The sequence below is a fragment of the Melospiza melodia genome, chromosome 20, assembly GCF_035770615.1.
Source record: "Melospiza melodia melodia isolate bMelMel2 chromosome 20, bMelMel2.pri, whole genome shotgun sequence".
Taxonomy (NCBI): Eukaryota; Metazoa; Chordata; class Aves; order Passeriformes; family Passerellidae; genus Melospiza; species Melospiza melodia.
The window spans coordinates 7,827,061-7,849,383 of record NC_086213.1 but is presented as its reverse complement, the minus strand read 5'-3'; the positions used below and the strand labels follow the sequence as shown (position 1 = coordinate 7,849,383).

The 22,323-nt window shown below is 41.7% G+C and overlaps 1 protein-coding gene across 2 annotated transcripts in view; it reads left to right on the top strand.

Annotated features, from left to right (window-relative positions):
• Window positions 1-22,323, top strand: part of GNB1L (G protein subunit beta 1 like) — a 49,031-nt gene that overhangs the window by 18,192 nt on the left and 8,516 nt on the right. For both annotated transcript variants that reach the window (XM_063172779.1, XM_063172780.1), the window contains exons 2-6: window positions 8,471-8,598; window positions 8,847-8,972; window positions 10,892-11,054; window positions 14,666-14,764; window positions 19,462-19,677. In XM_063172779.1, the coding sequence (XP_063028849.1) occupies window positions 8,483-8,598; window positions 8,847-8,972; window positions 10,892-11,054; window positions 14,666-14,764; window positions 19,462-19,677 (720 nt within the window). In that variant the 5' untranslated portion in view covers window positions 8,471-8,482. The remainder of the gene's footprint in view (window positions 1-8,470; window positions 8,599-8,846; window positions 8,973-10,891; window positions 11,055-14,665; window positions 14,765-19,461; window positions 19,678-22,323) is intronic.

Below are 22,323 nucleotides of genomic sequence, written 5' to 3'. Positions count from 1 at the left end.
TATTAAAAGCTAGTGCAATAACATGAGAGGCAGGGGCTCTCACGTTTTCAGATCCCATATTTTTGGCATAAATGTATCCATGACATTTGTCTGTCTCCATAATGTTTACTTCAGTAAGATTTGCAATGCCCAAAATGTTTAATTGTGTTAAAAAAGGTCAAACAGCTGATAGCTGAAGGCACATATGTCAGAATGAAAGACTGAAAAAAAATTATCAATCTGACACAGGGGGAGTATTAGAATGATTAATGTTTATGTTAATTTATGGCTTTTACATATTGATTAATAGCTTTTTGTTCCAGTGACCAAAATGTGTAAGTGGCAATGAGATCCATATGCTAACTCAGTGTCTTTCAAATGATTATAATCATTCTTAGTTTTGTTCCCATGCTGAAGCTGTGTTTTCATATAGAAACTAATTGTTGTACAGTGACTTTTTTAAAAATTGCAGATGGAAATATTTGAAATTGAACCTCAAGACACAAGCTTGGGTTTCAGTATTCTTGAAGGTTACACACTGACCTTTATATACATTTTTCTTGCAAACTTCATTACTTAAAATCTTAATATATTGTGGTTTAGCTTTTTTCAGGTAAGGAATGCTTACAGACAGAAAGAGTGCTAATGCTGGGAGGAGCCATTATCTGAGCTGAAATCATTAAAAATGCGTTGCGGTGCATGATGGTTATTAGTCATTTTCTCCCCTGCTCCCTTAAGATTTCTTGGCATATCACCAGTTGCTGATAAGCAGTTTTGTTTGCTATTTGTCCATTGATTAATACAATTAAAATGTGGAAACCTCCATCATTCATTGTCTAAATATCAAGAGAGAAGGTAATTTTGGGGATCTCCTGAGAAAGGATGAACTCCTAACTTTCCTAGGAGTCAGTGGGAAATGGAGGTTCTCAGCGCTTCTCAAACAGAGACTTTTGAAGTGTTTTTCTGAGCAGGCAGTGGTTGTTACTCATTAGAAATGATTTGGTGGCTATTTAGAATGAAAGCTCTGACAGTATTTGGTGTTCCCAAGCTGTAAGAGGAAGGACTCTTGTCAGCTGTAATGTTGGCTGTGTGGCAACAGCTTTATATCAGCTAATGAAGGATTCTGTAACTGGGTCGTATAAATCACTGCGTTCCCTTTGACATTGATGTGGCGCTAACTAGCAAGTTTTGCAAGCAAGATAGAAATCTGTCTACACTATCTGGATATGGTATTTTCTAGTGCAAGCACAAACTAATGAATGTTCTCAGTCCACTGTTGTGGGGTTTTTTTAATTAAATGTTGTTATTTATCATAATTAATTTGGTTTTGAAGTCACAAATATACATCACTGCGCTTAATCACTAGTTTAGCAGAATAAGTAAATAGTAATATGAAAAAGAAGCAATTCAAAAGAAAGCATTTTGTTATCTTACCTCTGAAGATTAAGAGTGCTTTATTAGTACATTTACTGGTTAAATCAAAAATGTCCACTAATTCTCATTTCTGCTTGACATCAATTTATTGGTTTAAAAATTTTTACTGTTTTCTTATTTCCACTTGAAGTAAATTATTATTTAAATTTGGTTTAAAGAAACCCTAGAAGTATAATACAGTTTCTATCTGAATTTGGCACTGAAGATAGAGAGTTTTAAACTGAAAGCTGCATTGTTATGTGACTGACAAATGAATTTTCATATATTCTGGGGCTCTGACCTTTACAACTGTTTGTGTAGTACTCCCTCATCTCTTGATCAAGCTTCTGCTGCTTTTATTTTTGCCAGTGCACATTTCTGTCTTTTCACACAACAGACATATCCTGTGTTTTGGGCAGCTGGGGTAAGAATTGGAAAAGCAGGGTGCCTGGGTTTTAGTTTGGGATTTTCACTGTTCTCCATGTGTTTTGTGGGTGTTGCCTTGCTGCAGGACCCAGAAAGGCATTTCTTTGTATCGCTGAGTTACTTTTCACCTCGGGTGCAAAGAGGTTTCTTCAGTTTCACAACATCTCTTTGTATTGCTGACTTTCCTGTTTCAGTGTGTTCTGATATTTTTTGGTTTGTACATGCAAAATGAAAAGCTGGGCTTAAAAACCTGTCACAACATGTCTGAAGCTTTGTTTACCAAACCATATACCTGCTTTCAGACAATTTGTAGTCAATAACCTATAAAAATTTCACTTTTGCAGTCAGATGAGGTGAACTTCAGCTCGTTCTACTTGCGTGGATTTGCCTGGCATCTCTTTTACTGGTGTATGAAAATGTTACTGATCAAATGGGTTCTTGTAGTGCTAAATTCCCCTTCTCTGCTTCTGAGAAGTGCCATAGAACCAGGCAGCATTCAGTGACAGCCAGGGCTGTGTCAGGTATTTCCAAGTGCTGCTGTGTTCTAGCACAATTCAGTGAGATCCAGTGATGGGAACTCTGGGGGCTTTGGGACCCTCGTGTTCTGGTGAGGCTGTTGAGCCCCAATGAAAGGCCCCAGCACTCCCAGAGCCCTGGCATGGGGCATTGCTTGGGCTGAGAGTGCTTTGTGCTTTCAGCACTGAAAACCTCGTTGTGTGCAGTGGTTGGAGGCTGGAAACGTGGGAACATTGCTCTTGGAAAGCTCATACTGCAAGGGCTGCCCTCTGGATTTTAATGGTGGAGATTGCAAATGTAATGGAACAAACAGAATTGTTTGCATTGCACCATTAACTTCAAGCAGTCTGTTATTTGCACTGGCTGCCTCTGCAGTTGCAGCTCAGGACCCACTTCCTAAACACTTGCACCAGAGCTCAGGCTGCTGTGACACAGGGCAGAGTTTGTCAGGGGCTGCAGGTAGGCACAGAACTGCAGGCTAAAAAAGAGCTTTTGTATGAATGAAAAAGCCTGGAAAGGGGGAAGAACAAGTTATTCAAATCTTTCTCAACTCATTCTTTGCTCTGATTTTTCCTTTGGGAGGGTGGCACCTGGTTGACTGGGAATTGTCAAAAATAACAGGGAATTCATGTATCTGTTTGTGAGCACACCTGGATGTGTTGGATATTTTGCAGTAGTAATTATGTCTGCACACCTGCTGGTTTCAGTCCCAAATCAGTTTGCCAGACATGCCTAGGGAGATTTATTTCTCCTATACCTGAAAAAGCTCTTTTACCACTGAGGTTTTACTACTCTAAATAAGCCTAAAGAAAAATAGAAGAGGATTTTTTCCTGTCTTTGCTTGAGCTGTTGGTATCTCAAAGTGAACTGTGGGGTTTGTTAGGGGGAGGAGGGTGTTTGGATGATATTTTAATAGCAATTTGTTTTTGCTTCAATGTGTGATAGAAATATAAGTGACAGGAGTGGGAACAAGAGAATTGCTGAATTCTGCTGGAATTTTTCCTGTGGGAATCTGTTAATGTTTTTAATTCTCTGGGAGATTTTTCTAAGGTAATCCTTTTGACATTTACATATTTTAAAGTACTCTCATTAAATAAAAGCTTAACTTTTTTATATCAAATGCTGAAGTGATGATACTGAAATACCACTGCATAGAAATTCAAATGGTTTGAGGATTATTCTAATTGCAACCTAAGCAAAGTAAGATTTGTGAGGGATATTAATAGTGAATTGTTCTTTAAAATAATGTAATTTTGAAGGAAATTTAATTGTTCAGGCATTTAGCAGATGCATTTTCTTAGACAAAACCCTTTTTGGTACCTCATGTGCAGTGCACTCAGCCATTCACTAATTGAAACTCTCATTTGAGCAGCTGGGTTTCCACTCCCCACTTGTGTAGGAGCCCAAGGGTTTGCAGTGCACTCTGTGAAAAATCCTTCTCATTGTCTGTGCCACATCAGTGCAGCTCAGCTCCTGAAGGACCATGCTGTTACCAGTGCAGGGAAGGCTGGAGAAATAAGTGGAACATCTTTTTTAAAAAGTCCAAAGAGCCTGATGGTGAGGTGTTGCCTCTCTTACAGGTGATGCTGTATTGCAAGCAAATACTGCCATGAGCAAAATGATTCATGTATTCATGTTTTTTCACTCCTTCCACAGGAGGCAAGAGGATAACAACTCAGGGACAAACATACAGTGTAGCCCAGAAATGCCTTTAAATGAACTTTATTCTGTAGGTTGCATTTTGTTTGTTCAAGCCCTTGAGCCAGAATTTGCTCTCAGACCAGACTAAATACCAAGCAAAATTCATTTAATTAAATTTGTTGCAGATATCCCCAGTTAACAAGAACAGATTGGTCTCCCTGAGGCTAGATAGAGTTAACAAGAAAATAAATGTTGTGCTAATTAGAGAACTCATTTTTAGGCACCTGGGGTGAAACTTTAAAAAGTCCTAGAGATGTAGGATTGAAAATTCATTTGGAAATGAATCTTAGGCTTCAAAATCACTTAGGTACTTTTGAAAAATTTCCCCAGAGGCTTTAACCATCTTACAATCATCAAATTTAGCAAGTTTGTAGCTGTCTGCTTAGCACAGCACTGTAGAACTATTATCTGTTTGAATCAGTACACCACAATGTACTTCATTATCCCTGTAAGGAGAGACACTGAGCTACCTGGTGAGTTGAAGGTAGGCTGTGTCATTTTTTTGAGCATGCTTGTATGTCAACAGGAACAGATTGATGCTTTCTTGGAAGTGTTAAACTGCCAGTACCCCAAATTTCCATCTCTTTGCAACCTCATGGGACTTTCTGTAGGTACCTAACAACTTTTTATTAAATCTTGTCTTAAGTGACTTGTCCATCTCATGGATAAAAAAAGGCAGCAAAGATTAAATTTTATAGTTCAGCACCTGCTGGAAGAAAAATGAAACACTAAATACTGTCACACTGCCATTCATCTGCCAAATCATGATAGGAAGTAATAAGGACTCAATAAACATTAGATTCAATATTAAGCCAAATTTCCAGATTCACATATAGGCTTAGCAGAAAAGCAAGGAAAGAACCAGACTCTGAGGAGCAAAAAGTGCCTTCAATAGCTTGTAGCTCAGAAGTATGGCTTCAGTAGGTTGTTTTTTTCCTGTAACTGGTGTGAGGATTTTTCTGAAATATCATCCTTGTAAAGACATGCATTAGTAGTGTCTGTTCCATGCCAGGTAAAACCCTTCCCACAGCCACGCACACACTTGCTGTCTGTCAGCAAAAACCTCTGTGTCAGTAATTAGAAAAATGCTATTAAAAACCTGCCTTGTAATCCCAGGTAGCCTCTGGCTTGCCTCAGTTCTATTTCCTCGCTCAGTGCAGTGAGCCAGAATTGCTCCACTGTGAAGTGGGACCCTCTGACAAGCTCTTAGGTACTCTTTTATTTATCAGGTCCTACAAAGTGTTGTTTTGAGGGCACCAGCACTCAGCTGTAGTGCCCCAAAGAGGTTTCACTTGGTGACAAAGTCCTTGCTCTGACAGGTTTATAACTCAGGTGCAGCGTGTTGCAGATGGGCACTTGGGAGCTGCATCTCACCATGGGGGCCAGTGTGCACATCATGTACATCTGAACGTGTGCTCCAGCCTGCCATGAGTCTGGATCATCCAACAGCTTCATAAAAGCGATGAGTCAGGGCCCTAAAACAGAGGGTATCCACTGAGCTCATTATTTTCATACCTAATTACACAGTGCTATTGAGAGAGAACTGCACATTACATTGAAGAATCCTGTTTCATCACTAGCCCTAAAAGATAATTGCATTTAATTAAAACCTATAGATACCTTGGTGATAACTGATCTATAAACACTCAATGTAGACCTGCAAATGAGGTGCATTAGCAAGTGCATCCCTTAAGCACAGTTTGAAAGCTGGTACTGAGGTGAGATGGCAATGTAAAGTTGGGCTGTTTTGCCATGGAACACGTAGCTCTTGCACTCCATTCTGATTCTGTGCAGTTCCTCTGCTGCGAACCAGTAGGCAAACACCTGCTGATCATCCCTTACTGAATTTTGAACACCTTTTGTTTAATCTGGGGTAATATACACGAGTGGGAAAAAGTGATGGCAGGTGGCATTTGCAGTGGCAGCAGCTGCCCTTTTCTTTGTGAGGTTAGGTCAGAAAGGAAGCAGCAGATATACAAGTGCGGCTAGTAATGCCACAGAACGGGGAGGAAACACTTCTTATGGTGAAAATATTTATTGTAATGGACATTGTAATGCATTTTCCAATTGACTGCAAATTATATTTCCAGTTGAATTAGCTGCCTCGTCTCAGCACAGGTCTGGAGGGTCATTTGCAACAAGAACAGAAAATTTCTCCTCATCCTTCTCCAGTGTTTGTGCACAGCTGCCTGCAAAGCTGTTAATGAAGGGAAGTACCTGGTGAGGGGCCAGAGCAGTGAGTGCCTGTGGGGATCACACAGGCTGTCCCTGTGAGCTCATCAGGAATTGTCCTCTGCCAGGCAGACTGTGCCCAGGCAGAAAAGGGACCTGGGGGTACTGGTCAACAACAGACTTAGCATGAGCCAGCAAAGTGCCCTGGTAGCCAAGAAGGCCAGTGGGCCTGGCCTGGATCAGGAAAGGTGTTGCCAGCAGGAGCAGGGAGGTCATTCTGCCCCTGTACTCGGCACTGGTGAGGCCACACCTCAAGTGCTGTGTCCAGTTCTGGCCCCTCAGTTTAGGAAGGACATTGAGATGCTGGACTGCACACAGATAAGGGCAACAAGGCTGGTGAGGGGCTTGGAACACAAACCCTGTGAGGAACGACTGAGGGAGCTGAGCCTGTTTAGCCTGGAGAAAAGGAAACTCAGAGGTGACCTTATCACTCTCTACAACTTCCTGAAAGGTGCCTGTACTCAGGTGGGGTTGGTCTCTTTCTCCTGGCAGCAGCTGACAGAGCAAGAGGACACAGTCTTAAGCTGAGCCAAGGCAAATACAGGCTGGATGTTGCAGGGACAATGATTCTGACTACCTGGAGTTCTCTGCATCGGCCTCTGGTCACCCTTCCAGTGGGTGCTTGTGGCCACCAATGGCAGCCTCCTGGTCAAGTACTTCACCCACTTCATCAAAGAGGGATTTTCCTCCCTGATCATCTTCATTTATGATGCTTTCAGGAAGGTGATCAAGCTGGCAGATCATTATCCCATCAACTCCCAGTTCAAGGTGGACTATATTACAAATTACTCTTGTGCCTATAAACCACTAGATCCAGGTAAGGGAGTGTTCATTACCTCTCCAGTCTGTAGGTAGGAGGTGGGTGGCCTTTGCTCTCCTTTTCCCTTGTGCTGCAGCCCAGATAATAGGTAGATTACTCCTTCTTTATTGGTGCCTTCAGATATCCTATTTTAGTCTCGGGTGTTGCAGCAGAGCTCTCATTACGGGTAGAGATGAGCCAACACACAGATTCTCATTTAACAACATGAAAATGGTCCTGGTTTATTCTTTACAGCTTAGCCACCCTGACTCTGACTACAGCAAGTTCCTACTGTTGGCTTCTCTGACAGACTGACTGCTGGCTGTTTCCTGCTGGAATAGGACCACAAGTACTTCCTTGCTGCCTCTTACCACAGGATTTTTACCCAGCTCAACTATGACTGCAGGTTCCAACAAGAGGCTCTAACTCTGTCAGACCCAGACAGACGTCACAGCAGATCTTTTGCAGCAGCAGCTCTCTTCCTTGTTTCATTCTTCCGTGTGTCTCTCTGGATCGTTCCTTCTTCCTCAGGGCTCCTTTACCTCCTCAAGGTGATCTTTCTTCCTCCAAGGCTCTCCCTGACCAGCCAACCCACCCCTTTTATCACACATATCTTTATTAGTCAATAGCTATGACCCATTAAGGACAAGACTGTTCTTCTTTGGTAATTAGTACAACTGTGACTTATCAGGGGCAAGGTCACTTGTAATCCCTTCTTCTACACCTACAGTTTGGATATTAGGAAAATTTTTTTTACAGAAAGAGTGATAAACTATTGGAATGGTCTGCCCAAGGAGGTGGTGGAGTCACCATCCCTGCATGTGTTTAAAAAAGACTGGATGTGGCACTGGGTGCCATGGTTTAGTTGAGGTGTGAGGGCATGGGCTGGACTCAGTGATCTTGAAGGTCTCTTCCAACATTGTGATTCTGTGCTTCTGTGATCTGAAATTCTTTTCAGTTGATATGTTCACTGCAATGCTTTTCTGAAAAAACACAAAAGTAGTATTTTTTGTGGAGAGGAAGGGGAGAGACTTAGCCAGGGGGCTAAAGCAGAGTGATGAATTGCTTGCCCACTCAAATTATGGGTGTCAGGTTTCTTGTATTTATCTCCCTTGAGCACAGGGGGAGCAGCTGACCGATTTGGGATTTACAAGTGCGAGAGGTGCCTGCGCGTGGCCAGCTCAGCACCTTGCTGAGAGGGGAATGCAGCAAAGAGCAGGTTGGACACCTGCTCCGTCAGCTCATCCTAGGAGCAAATACTTCACCCTCAGCTGGCTGGCAAATAGAAAGAACATTCAACAAAGAAAATTCAGAGAGGAAAGAGCAGAAGCAAGTGTCCTGCTCAGAATATATTTAAAGGCTGCTTTACCCTCTGTGATATCTGTGTCTGCTTCTCACCCCCAGTTCACTGCTCCGATGGCTCTGCCACCTCCGGATCCACAGTTTGTGCTCAGAGGTACCGGTGCTGCAGTCCACACTCTGCATTTTTCCTGTGGAGGCCCAGAACCTGATATCCCCCTTCTTTTCTCTGGGTAAATACACCAGGATTCCTGGCTCTGCTGAATGTCATATGGTTGTTTCTTTTTTAATTGAAGGGTATTATTTTGACAAAGTGCTTCTGGGGAAAACAGCAGCATTTATGTTTTTGCATGATGGGTGTGTAACTTGTGCATACAGCTTCAGTTTTGGAAACAAAACAAACAAACAAACAAAATGAAAATCATCAGACTGATCACCTCCATGCAGTGCTCACACTAAAAGCATCTCTTCCTACTGCCAGGTCTGAGAATGGGTTTATCCATGTCTGGAACCTGAAAACACGCAGAGTGGACACAGCATTGGATGGCCACGGAAGAAAATCTGTCTGCTGTGTGAAGACAATGGGTGGTAAAGACAGGCTTCTCAGGTTAGCAAAGCAGGCAAAAACCTGTGACATTTTTCTTGTCTCTTGTCTGTGATTGAAGGGGAAAAAGGAGGGGCGGGGACACAAAGGATTCTCTTAATTCTGGAGTCAGTTAAAGTTTCTCCAACACATATGGAAATGTACTGAAGTAAAAAAAGACAGAAAAACTCTAGAATAAAAAATGTGGGGGTTGGAGGGGGAAAGATGCAATTAATTTATTTATCATGTGTGTTATGATATCATAACAACTTGGGACTTGCAGTGTCTTTGCTAAGAACAGGTGAGGTCTTTGGGTCAAGGAAATATACTTGGATTTGAAGTTGATTTGAAGTGGTTCCTGGGGAAGATGGAAAAAAAGAATTTATAAATAGAAGGGAGATGGAGAAAAGGAAGGAAGAAAGAGAAGAATCAGAGATGGAGAGTGGAAGACTGAAAATGAGCAAGAATGCTGAGTTTCATGCTTTTGCTTTGTTGCAAAATACTTTCTGTTCTTGTTTAGCAAAGGAAGGTCAGGAAGATTTGTGTACTTTGGATTAGACAGGTGATCTAGAGTAGATGCCAAAGTGTCTGTATGATTAGGTGGTGTTCTGACATGTTTATCTAGAGAAGACATCTCATAATATACAGTGGAACTCATTAGCATTTATATTTCTTATCTGCTTAAGTACAATTATCAACTCTCCCCCATAAAATCATACTGAATGAGCATTGTTTGTGTAATTACAGAGTTTTTCTGTACCTCTGTTTTTACTGAATAGTTCTAACACTTCACATAGCAGTGCAGTTTTAGGACAGCATTTATCTGTACTTTAATTTTTCTCTTGTAAAGCTAAATCACAACAATTTCTTGCAGTATCACACTGTTTGTATCCATAGTGCTATAAATGTTGTGTCAGTTTGTCACTCAGCTGAACAGCACTGATGCTGAAGAAGTCCCAACAGCCTGTAGATTTCCATCTCCTTTGTTTTGGTTTCATGCTTCTTCAGGTGATACTGCTAATTAAAGTAAGACATGGGTAAGGGATTTTTGATGACCAGGTGATAACATGAAGACATATATCCTGTGCTAAGGTAGTTTATGGATTGGAAGCTTCTGCACAGTGCTACTTTGTTCCAGAGCCAGTGGGATCCCAGAAATCTGCAACAATTCCTGCTGTGCCCTTTGTGTGGCCTCCTTGCTCTGCCTGCCTGGGAGCAGCACAGGCCTCTGGGACGGGGCTGTGCTGAGCAGTCCCCGGGCTCCTACCTCGGATGCAGCTGCTGCTCTCTGGCCCTGGGTGTTGCAGCCCTTGGCAATCCCTGCCAGTCTCTCACCATCCTAGGAGCCCTCTGTGCTCTGCCTGTGGCTGTGGGAAATCGACCACTGAACAACTGTCACTTTTTATTTACCTCTGATGAGGTCTTGTCTTGCTGTTTGTCTTTCAGCTGTCAACACATGACTTTTCCATTTCATTGCTAGTGTGAATGAGTGTTACTTGTGTAAATCTTGCTATACTTTTGTTTCCTTTTAAATTAGATCTAATAAATTACAAAATGTAGGTATTTTTTTACTGTGTATATATTCAACTCATGAGACTTTGTAAGTGTATTCTCACATATAAATAGCACAACTCATCCTGATCAAGTCTCTCTGCACAAGGAAACAGAAACTGTGAATGCAGTGTATCTGACTGGCTCCCAAGCCTCCCCCCTTGCAGGGACAGTTGAACCTCTTGGCCAGTTCCACAGCTGGCAGAAGGGTGGTGGTCTCAGGGACACTGAACTCCCCCACATTTCATGAAACACCCAATTAATGCCCCCACAGAAGCTGTTCAAAGCTTGGTCCTCTACTGTCTGTTGAAGACCCAGTTCAGTTTGCTGGCCTGCAGGCAGCCAGGCTTCCTCAGACTGCAGCTCATGGATAACTTGTTTTACTGTAACAGTCAGGGGCGCGACCAGAGGATCTGCTTGTGGGATTTAGCAGAGGGACGGACTTCAGTGACGGATTCTGTCTTCACGGAGCACGTGGGATTCTGCAGATGCTCTCTGTTACAGGTGGCACAGGGACGCTGGCTAATGGCCATGGCAGCCAGAAGCCTGGAGGAGGTAGGAAGTGTCTCTTTCTCTGTGCTTGAGAAGTTGCTTTTGGTACTGAAATGACATCGTTCAGAAGGGGAAATATCTGTGCCATTGAATTCTCTGCTCAGGAGCAGGCAGCACAATAAACCTTTGGGGGTGTTAATCATTAATTTTACTGCCACAAGGATGACTGAATTATGTACCTCATGCTTTAATAACAAGGATACCACCCCAAGATTTGTCTGGCATTTAAGTATTTGCAGCTGCTGCTGATGTTTACATGCAGGAGTTTTGAAAACCCTTCTGGTGCTGCTGAATATTGGGAACAAGAATCGTTCTGGGGAAGTAATGGTCAGCAGGTCTGTCCTCAGATGGAGGAGCTTATATTGCATCTGAAGCTGAATCAGGTTTGGTGAGAAGAGGGAGGTGCAGGTGATTTGTAATGCAGTACGTGGTCTTTCACCCCAGGCTAATTCCTTACCTGGAACTGGGAAATAGTTGAATTACTGTTACTGGCCAGAGGTTTGCTCTGTGTGAGACAATTGCAGGGTCCATTTCAGTTCCTGCTGGGTAAGTCCACATCTAATGCCACTATCACAGCATTCACTGACTGACAGCTTTGCTGGCAATGTCCACTTCTGCTTTGTAGAAATTACAGTTTTGTTTTCTACAATGGACTGTTTGAGGACATCACACAAAAATAATACCAAATACTTGACATCAAAATACCAAAATTATGAAAGAAGAAAAAAGTGGCAGAAATATGAAATGGAATATAGTAGCTAAATGCAAATTGCTGGTAAGCATAAAAGTTCACTTGCTTTTCTGGACTGTAGGTTGTGTATCTTGAAACTGAAATTTGCCTGTTTTATACATGAAGTAATAAGTGCCTGTACTGCAAGAAAATGTGATCTTTTTATTATACACAAATTAAGCACATATTTAAGTACTTTGTTGACTCACAGCCAGAATGTTCACCCTTTTACAGAACTAGATATTCCTGCAGACACAGACAGTGCATCAGTAAATACAACCATTCTAAGTCCCATACCTTGTTCTGATCAAAGAACTCCCTCCATTTTAAAGCAGTGCTCAATAATACTTAAGTTAAACAAAATTGACAAGTGCATTCTGGTGTCAGCCAGAGAAGTCCCACTAATGAAGAATTAAATAATCAACTGACCAAATAGAAGACATTTACCCCGGTGTCGCTTACAACTCATCTCTGTTTTATTCTCAATTGTTTGCTTGGGCCCTGCAAGAGGAGAATGATTTGCAATGTCCTGAGGTAGAAGAGTTCCACTCTGTGTGTGAACCTTTGCATTAGAACTGTGTCATGTTTCAATAAATTCACATAAGCTCCCATAATATATAGTGCTTCCAAAAAGGCAGCACTGTGTGAGACACAGTACATTTGCAGCTTATGATTAAAATTAAGACTTAATAAGTGTTTATGCTTGGCTGGTGTCCAAAAAAAGACTAATTTTGTCTTGAAGGAGGTTCAGTCCATAAATAATGAGATCTGAACAGGCATTTATTTGTTCATGATTGCATTTAAATCACCAATTATGAGTTACATGCACTTTTCTTGCAAATTTGCCAGAAACATGTTAAAAGCTTTATTAATGTGAAAAAGAGAAAGGGTGTGTTTCCTTGTGGCCAGTTTTAGCCACCCAGGAACACTATTAACCTCAGGCAAAGGCAAATCTTTCTCCTATTAAGCAAAACCAGTATAAACACGGAACTTCAAGTTTTAGGTTACAGTTGTCAAAATATGTGAAATAGTATTTATTTCTAAGGCTCAGTTGCCTTTAACACAGACAGTCTCTGGAACTGTCAATCCAGCTCAGGCAGCAGGTCATGCCTGCCTGCCTTCTGCACAAAGCTTTTCTCATTGTTTGTCTTTGGTCTTTGCAAGCCCAACTGTAGCCCTTGTACCAGTTCATCTGTTTTTAGTCAAGGTAAAGCAAAGAAGGTTTGTTTTTTTCTTTTAACCTGCAGAAGTGAATTTATCACAGCACACTTACCCTTCTTTATTACATAAAAGTTGCAGTTTTGGTCTTGCCTAGGAGACAATGCCCTTTGGAGAGACAGTGATGAAAGAGGCAAGATGAGGGCAGGTCATCTCCATATTTATAGCCTGTTTCCTGCCACAGCTAACTTGGTCATTATGTTGATAGCAAGAAAGTTGACAAGAGAAAAGCATTTTTTGTTAAGAGTGAAGCTCCAAAGAACCAGAATTCCCAGATGATCAGACTTTGGTCTGTTCCCAGGTTTGGTCTGCAGACTCGATGGCTCTTGGCTGTAGTCACTATTCCTCAAATCTGGAAAACAGTTTCCTGCTCTATTGCTCAGTGGCTTTTGAAAGTGTTCTGTTTGTTATGTGCAATACACTCTGTCACAGCCTTAGAGTGCAGCTGGCTTTTGGCAGGCTGGCTCACGGCCTCTAGAATAGGAAGATGTTCTGGCAAGCTTTGAACTAAAGGTGTGGGATCAGAAAGCCATCGCAGCTGCCGTGGCCGTGATGGATGGTTCCCAGAGGAGCCATATTTGTGCAATACCTCATCTCAGATGCTTAAGGAAATTCACACAACTGGGGCTGTCCAACAGCGCTGTTGGGCTCTTGCACATTCTGGAAGAGCCTAGAGTGGCTGGTCATGCTGGATTTATCAAATGTTTCAAGTAGTTTAATTTTACCACATAATGCAGACCATTGTTTATTTAATTAGAAGAAAAGATCACCTTGTTGATTAAGTATGAATGTGAGAAACAGCAACGTTCCTGGCAGCAGGTTTTTGGTACCCAGGAGCTTCTGTTTCTCCAGAGTTCCAGGCTGGACAACCAGCCCAGAGCTGAGGCACTGCTGTGTCAATCAAGAGTCTCAAAATCTTCCAGTACCAAACTAAAAAGGCAAACTCCCCTGATCTTGCCTGCCATCATCCTGAGGTGGAAATGAGCTACTTCCTTGGCAGAGAAACAACTTGCCCAATGTTCAAAAAAAAGAAAAAAAAAAATCAAAACCACACAAACCAGGTCCATGATTCATTTCCATTGGAGCAAGCAACAATGGAAGCTGCTCTGTAGAGAGGGCAGGTGTTTAACAGAGCATTTTCTGACCCTGCTTTGGACAATGCTGTGTTAGGAATACCTGTGTGCAGAGGCTGCTGCAGCTGCCTTAGCTGGTAATTGTGGGGTTACGATTTGTTAGTGCAGTCAGCACAGAGGAGAGAATGCAAGCGTTCACAGGTGAATGCAGCCAAAAAATTAGCAACAGAGCTGGAAAAAGGTGAAAGAAAGCAGGGGGGGGTGTGTTCAGATAAAGCAGTCCGCAGCATTATCTGCTGTGTGTACAATGTCATCCGCTGTTTGAAAAGAAGGCTGTAATTAAACAGAAGAGTGGAAGAAGAGGATGTGTTCACTCTAGCAGTTTTGTATGGTCTTTCCTAAAACAATGCACTTCTTTAGCTAGCTGTAGATTCCCCTTACAGTTCCAACTTAGCATGCATTCCTCCATTTCCTCCAGACAGTTTTTACTGGAAGAGCTTATACTAACCTTAATCACCTTAAAAGACTTGTGTTTTTAACAGCAGAATTCTGACCTGGAGCCTGACCAACTCCTCTTGTTTTCCTGATGTCAGGTTCAGATTTTGGAGCTGCCATCCAAGATGTCAGTCTGTACCTTGAAACCAGAGGTGGGTGCCAAGCTGGGCATGCCCATGTGTCTGAAGTTATGGCAGGTAAGGCAAGAGCGCCTGCTAATTGTGAAATGTTTTCCCTGTGATTCATTTTATATGAAGCACATGAATCTTTCTTCACTTGGATTTTGATTTATAATCAAACCAATCAAGTAATTATACTATTAAAGGGGGGAAAGATTTGTGAACATCCTTAATGTAACTTTCAGAGCTTTCCAAGCTTTAATGGAAGATTTGCAAATGCTCAAGGAAAGCTTTGTATCCTTAGGATAGATACAGTTTTTGCATCAATCAAGAGGAAAATGAGTGACTTACCAAAGCCAGTTGTTTGATATGGTTTCTCACTGCATTAAGACTGATGAGAAATGTTTGGGTTGCTTAAAACCAGTGGTTTTAATGGCAGATTCCATTCACTTCAGTGCCCTCGGGATGAGGAAACACTCTATGAACATTTCTATTCCAGACATACAATAGGAATAAAATATTTATGGTGGTACTGACTACAGACAAAAAGGTAAATAACAGTAGTTAGTGAAAAAAAACATACATTTGCAAAATATTTAGCAAATAATGTTTATGGGCTGCCAACAGTGAACAGAAGTAATACAAAAAGGTGGCAGTAGAGCAAGAAAGGAGTTCAGGTGATTGACTTGAAATCTCCAGAGAATTAGTGGCAAAGCTGGTTCCCATGTAACTCCCTGACTGCTACAGGTCTACAGGACCAACTGAGCAAATGCCAGGGGTGTAATTCCTGCAGGCTCATTGGAACATTTGTGTTGGTTTTGGTTGAAAATATTATCAATCAGAGTGAAGCCTTAGTGTCTTCACCCAAGATCCTGAACTGACTGAAATCTAGATAAATTCAGTTACTGACTTCAAACAAAAGCCAAGAGAGGCCACAGTTGAAGTTCCATGCTGTAATTAAAAACTAGGGAAAAAAATAAGAGGAAATTAAATAGACTGATTAGACTTTTGTTAAACAAAGTTCCTCCTAAAAATACAATCAGCTTTCAGTGCCTGACTAAATGAATGGGTCTTTCTGTCTCCTCGACGTTTTTTAATAAGATGGTGATAACTCTGGAAATGTTCAGTGTTGAAAATTTTTCTTGCCTGTATAAGAAGTCCTCTGTCTTGCCATATTTTCTACATGCATTAATATTGATATTCCTCTAGGAAGCAGAGCAGGTGCAGTCTTAATTTTATATAGTTTTTGATTTTGTTGCCAGTGGGGATAAAGCAGAGGACTGGGAACTGGGAGAGCTAAATTATTCCATTCAAATTCTGACTTTGAGAACTCACCATAACTTCCTAGACTGCACCAGGCAAGTATAGATAATCTCTTAGAGTCTCACAGCTGTATTTGCTCTTTTACAAATATGCACAACTTGGTTTAAAGGCACGAGGAAGAGGATACCCTTAGGGAAATAACTGCATGTGGTGCACCAAAGTGATGCTCTGCATTCTGTTCTGTGGTTGCCCTGGAAGTGGCTCTGTGAGTAACCCTGTAACCATAAACCAGGAGAGCACGAGCTCACCCAGCTGCAGCTCTTCCTGAACAGAGCCCTCCAGGATCTCTGTGCACAGGCCCTGTTGGGCAATGCAGACATACCCAGGAGATGAGCACTCCCAGCCCAGCACTCAGGGGTTGCCTAAGAGACTTTTTGATGTTGCTTATGGCACAGTAAATTAACAAGTTGAAACAGAAGCTGACAAGGAGAGCCCCATAAAGGTCTGAAGGAAGAGTGCTTGGGGTGGTTGGCCAATGAGAGTTTGGGGGCTGCAGCCAGGTACCATCAGATTTTTCTGCAATTCAGTAAACAACAAACCTCCCCAGCAGCAGTGTGAAAGAGAAACTTTACTACAGAGCAGAAGGCAACTGAGGTTAGGCTTGTAGATTAAGCCTCATTGGCTTCTCCTAAGCAGTCAAAAAGCTTGCAGTTATTTATTTTGTTCTTTTGAGCACTTTCCCCCCTTATTTTTCTAGGTTTGTCCTTAAAGATATTAGTTCTTTCACTTTCTTTTGAAGATTCATGTTCTTGAATGTCCCTTTGGTTTCACACCTTCCTGCTATTACTAATTGGGTGGAGTAGGATTTGTAAGAGTAAGGAGAGTCTTCCCTTAAAGTTTTTGCACTCCTTGGGGAAGGCATCATATTGCATAATGGTGCAAACAAAATAATTCAACAAGAATAATACATGTCGAAACTGGAAATGCCGAGTTATTACTTTATATAAACTATTGCAGTTATTCCTGTTGAGCTGACAGCAGATCACCTTTTCTTCCTTCCTTGACAATTATCCAAATGCAACAACAAAATGTTCTGCTTAGGAAGAGCAATGATTTATAATTTAATTTTTCTACTGAAACAGAACATGAATGGTGAGACTTCTCTCCAGCAGTGTCTGTGATTGGGAATTGAAATAAATAGGCCCTTGTGAAGCACTGCTTGGTGAGCCCAGGCTCAGAGCAAGAGTTCTGCTGATCTTTCAATAACTTTTATTGTTTTAGTTCATGTACCCATTGAAATATTACACTTCATATGGCTAGGAAAGTAAGAAGTAGTAGTGTGGGAGACCTACATTTCATAGGAAACAGGACTTGGGTTTTAAAACACACCAAATGTAGATCTCACTTGCAAATTAGTGTTTTTCACATCTAAAGTGCAATCCCCACAGCACAAGAAAAGAAAGGGTTTTGCTTGGCATTCCCGAAATGCTGAGCGCTCACCTGTCTCTGCCATGTGCACGAGGGTGAGGAGCTCCTGTGGGAGCCACCATCCCCCTTGGAGCAGGGAGAGGAGCTGGTGTGTTCACTGCCTGGTGACAGCCCAGCTCTGAGGGAGTCTTGTGCTCACAGAAGAGCAGCACAAATAATTGCGGGGCATTTTTATGCTTAAACTGGGGGCTTTCTTTAAACTTAAAAGTACCTATTAAATACTTTGTTTTGATTTGAAGATTTTACCCTTTTTAAAATACAAATAAAATCTAGAATGCTCATTCAGATTTTTTAAAAACATTTTTGCTGTCTGGTATCCAAAACCAGATATTCTTCATCCAAAATACCTGATGAGTTAACATTAATTCACATGTATCTGATGCAATGTATGAATCAAGGTGTTCATTGCTCTGATGTTACATTATTTCAGCAAATCAAAATTTTGACAGAAAAATTGTTCATAATTCTGGGCACTGTGAGAAACCTGCCTTATGGGCCTTTCTAGCCAGAGCATGCTCCCTGCCTTTTCAAAGGAAAAAGGATCTCAAAGGAAGGAAGGAGGCTCCTCCAAGATCCCAGGTGTGGACAGACCCGTTCAGAAGGGAGATATAGGGGATTTCCTAAATTTACAAGGATTTCCCCTTGGTTTCTTTCTTTTAAGGAGCAATGTTGTTCCCTGCTCATTGAGCTCTATTCTTCAAACACTTTTCTGGGCTGAGTAAGGCCCAGGAAGCACATGAGGCTGGTTCTCAGAAGTTGTGTTACTCAGGCCACCCATCTCTTGTTAGTTTAACTTTCCCCAGAGCACAGAATAACCAGTGGGAGAACAGTCTGCACCATTGTAGAGGCAGTGAGCCTTTGGCCACTACAGGTTTGTATCACTGACAGCCAGTGAGTTTGACCTCATTCAATAATGTGATACTGGTAAAAATTAATTCTTAATGCCCTTTATCTTAATTGAGTACTGAGCAAACAAATCCTGTAGGAGCAGACAATGTTTGGAAATATCTGAATATCCTGCTGGATACATTTCTTAGATGTGCCTACATGAGGTGGTAATAATCCCAATGTCTATTCTGATATTTCTTCTCCTATTAAAGAAACAACTGGCATTAACAGATTGTTGTTTTAGTTGCTTTCCATTGGGGATTTGCATCTTCACTCTCATACAGGTACTGCTTACAGATCATTAGTCTTTGGGCTAGAGCAATGATGAATAGTTTTCTTAAGTGTGACATGTAATCCAGTAATGTTCCCTTCTTTGAGTTATTTCAGAGGCTTAAATAAATTAGGTGTCTGCCCAGGGTGCCCTGCCCTTTGGCCTGTGACATCATTAATCAAAATAGCTTTCAGTTGGTTACAGTGGGACTCGGGCGCCCATTAACCCCTTGGTGACTGACCCAGCGGTTCCTGCTGGGGGTTCAGTGTTTGCCTTCAAGCACTGTGGGGTACTTGGGCAGGCAATCCCTCTGGGCAGCCCTGCACTGGCAGTGTGGAACTGGGATCCCTGGGCATGGCACTTCTCAATGCCCACACAGGCCTGTATTGCTTGGGACTACTCAGCTGCTCTGTGGAACTTTTTCTATGAAGTGCAAACAGATTTCAGACCTTGAAGTAAAGCTCCTGAAAATTTCAGTCAGGCTCTTTTCAGTTGTTATAGAGGGCAATAATTTGGATTTTCAGAGAGAAATTTTCTCCCCCTATATGTGTGTGTGTATATATATATATATATATATATATATATATATATGTATGTATGTGTATGTTAAATATGTATAATATCTATAACATTTAGAATTTGATATGTAGATATAAAACATGTAAGTGCATATTACCTAGTGATGCTTTCTGTAAATGGATGGAATATCAAAATTTGATATTCAGATATGTAAACTTCTTTTCACTGCTACACCAGTCAGAATTTTAATTTATTCTCTTGGTGCTTGGACTAAAACCTACACAGGGATGGTAACTTTCTTAACAGACTGTTTACTTCTCAAACAATTTTATTTTTCCTTAATCAGCCCAGCTGTGGTTCACAACCTGTGCTTCTGGCTGGCTATGAAGATGGATCAGTTGTCCTCTGGAATGTGTCAATGGGAAAAGCGTTGAGCCGACTCATTTGCCACCAGGAGCCAGTGATGAGCCTTGACTTTGACTCGGAGAAGGCCAAGGGGATCTCAGGCTCATCTGAAAAGGTGCTTAGCATCTGGAGCCTCAATGAGCAACAGAACCTCCAGGTCAGGATCACTGGCCCTCTAGTGTCATTTATCCCACTTTGCACTAACAGTTTGATAGACTAAAAAAATATTTAGTCATGAAGAGGAGTTGTTGCAGATCTCTAGCTAATTAATCACAGACTGGTTAGAATGTCTGTGCTATGTGACCAGACTTAGCAAAAGATGGTGAGGATTTAAAAAAAAGGAAAAAATCCTCTCTCACATGTTTCTGGTTTTACCAAAGTTGCAACAGTCACACAGGCCCAGCATTACTCAAGCCATTGCCTCTGTATCTTCATTTATCACATTGGTAGTATCCAGCTCTCGGAATGTCCTAAACATTATAAATGAGTTATAAAAATGAGAAACAAAGGATTGCTTTTCCAAAGGTTCTGCTTGAATGGCTATAATGAGCTTTCCACTGTGGGAAAGACAGAAGTATTCCATTAAATACTTCTCAACCAGAAGAGTAGGAGTAGCCCAGCTAGCACCAAGAGGGCATGAGGTTTAGGCACCCAGCTTTGTTTGGCACCTACAGGGCCCAACCAGAGACACAAAATCAGGCAGTTGGCTGCCCCAGTTCATGTCTGAGCTGTAGCACTGTGAATGGCTGGGTTAGAAGGAGGTTGTGTAATCCCCAGCTCAGGCCATGCTAGGGAATGGCCATAAATACTGCTTTCATCTAGACAACTTTAGCAAGTGTTCCAACAGTGCCCAGGCATTAAGCACGATCTGGAAGTGTAGGTGTGGAAATAAAGTGCAAAAAGGCTCATGAAAATTAAAATGGCCCATGCACAGTTTCTCCACTGCTGGGTGCTTTGACCTTTTTAAAAGTGGCAGCTCTCCCATGAACAATGGAGAGGGCCTGAATCAGCCTGTGCCCATGTCATCCTGGAGAAGAATCTCCTGGATGCACCAGTTCAAGGGAGAACAATAATTGCTGTTCCACCTTGCAGCTTTTATGGAGTTTTTTTAAGTAGTACAGCCAGTCGATGCTGTTTTCTGAATGGTGCTAAGGAAGAAAAGCACAGGCTGGGGCATCCTGTGCTAACTCACCACCTGGGGGGCACTAAAGGTGTGGAATCTGTGAGGCATCACCACAGCACCTGCATTTCTGGGGTGACAGTGCAAACACATCCAATCCCAGTGAAGTCTGGAGGACATGGCAGTCACTGAGGAGGCAGCTGAACCTTAATACACAATACAACACAACATGAAAGAGGCACTCTGCACTCTGATTGAGTAGTGAAGGTGTCTGATACACAACTGTCTTGGTTTGGGTTTGCTGTTTTTTGGTCCTGTTTGCCCTGCCCTTGCCCAGCCTCCACCTCTGCACCAGGTGCCCTTAACTCAGACAAGAGGAGGGAAGGGGAGGGAAGGTGAGCAATCCCAGTAAGAAACGTGGTACTGAGACTCATTCTCTAAGGTAAAGGTGACAGAAATCTTACATCATGATAGGCTTCTTAAATTTTCAAATACTCTGGTGGTGGAGAGAAAGCTGTCCTTTCATATTAATTATAGCAAAACTTTTTTCCTAAAATAAAAGAAAATACTGTTCTTTACAGCACATTTCACTTAGGAGTTAATAGTATGCAGGGCTACAGGTACAACTCACAGGAGAAACAGTTGTTCACCTGAAATATTGCAAGTATTGTTTTTCACAAGGTATTCCCATTCCCAGGGGATGTAAGATTAACTAGACCTTCAGCACCTCACACTGAGAGATAGGAGATGCCTCAGAAGAAATTTAAAATCCAAGTATTATAAGCTACAAGCAATGTTCCTGTGCTTCATGGGAGGATGAACGCCCTAAAAAAATGCATCTTTCATATGAGCACTAGAGATTGTCAAAGACATAGATTAAGTTTTTTTCCACTATTGCATTAATAATATAAACCAGATGGGGATTTTTTTTCCCTGACATTCCAGGTACCTGAGGTAATGGTAGACCTTGGAAAGCCACTCAGTGGCACATTATTTTTATTCTAAAAGGTTTTAATAAGTAACTGTGGTGCACAGATATCTGCTGTTGGAGAGGGAATGATGCAATGATGGTACTGAGCTCTGTTTTAAGTGGCAGAGTTCCAGAGTGGCAATGAATAGATGATGAAGGGAACTGCAGAGTTTATTGCTATGAGGAAAGTTTGTATTGTCTCCTACAGGAAAGTTGCTGAATTCATCACTGTCAGCAAATGATAGGATTGGTTATGAGCCTTCTGATTTGGATGAGATAGTGTAATTATGTGATGATGTTTGTGGTAGAATGTAGGAGGTAAACAGCTTCTGCAGGTGAATAAACAAAGCAGGACTAAGAAATCTGATAACCACAGAATCTTCTATATGACAAGAGAAAAAGTCCTGTAAGCTGTACTGTAAGTTTTGTTGGTTTGGTTGCTGAGGCTTTTGCCCCAAATGCTGAAACTTAGTCTGCTGCTATTTTGGTTATTTTCCTAATAAGCAGAGGGCTTAAAGACAGGCTTTGGCTGTAGATGCAAGTGTCCTTGATTGTGACTGGCTGAAAGCAGCTCACCTGTTTTTACCTCTTTGTTTTCTTAATTACAAGCTGGTTTTCTGGTTAGGAAATTGTGTTGGTATTGGACTGGTGTAGTTAGTGACTTAGTGTAGCAGGTCCTGGGATGGCAAAATCCTGGCAGTAGGATTACACCT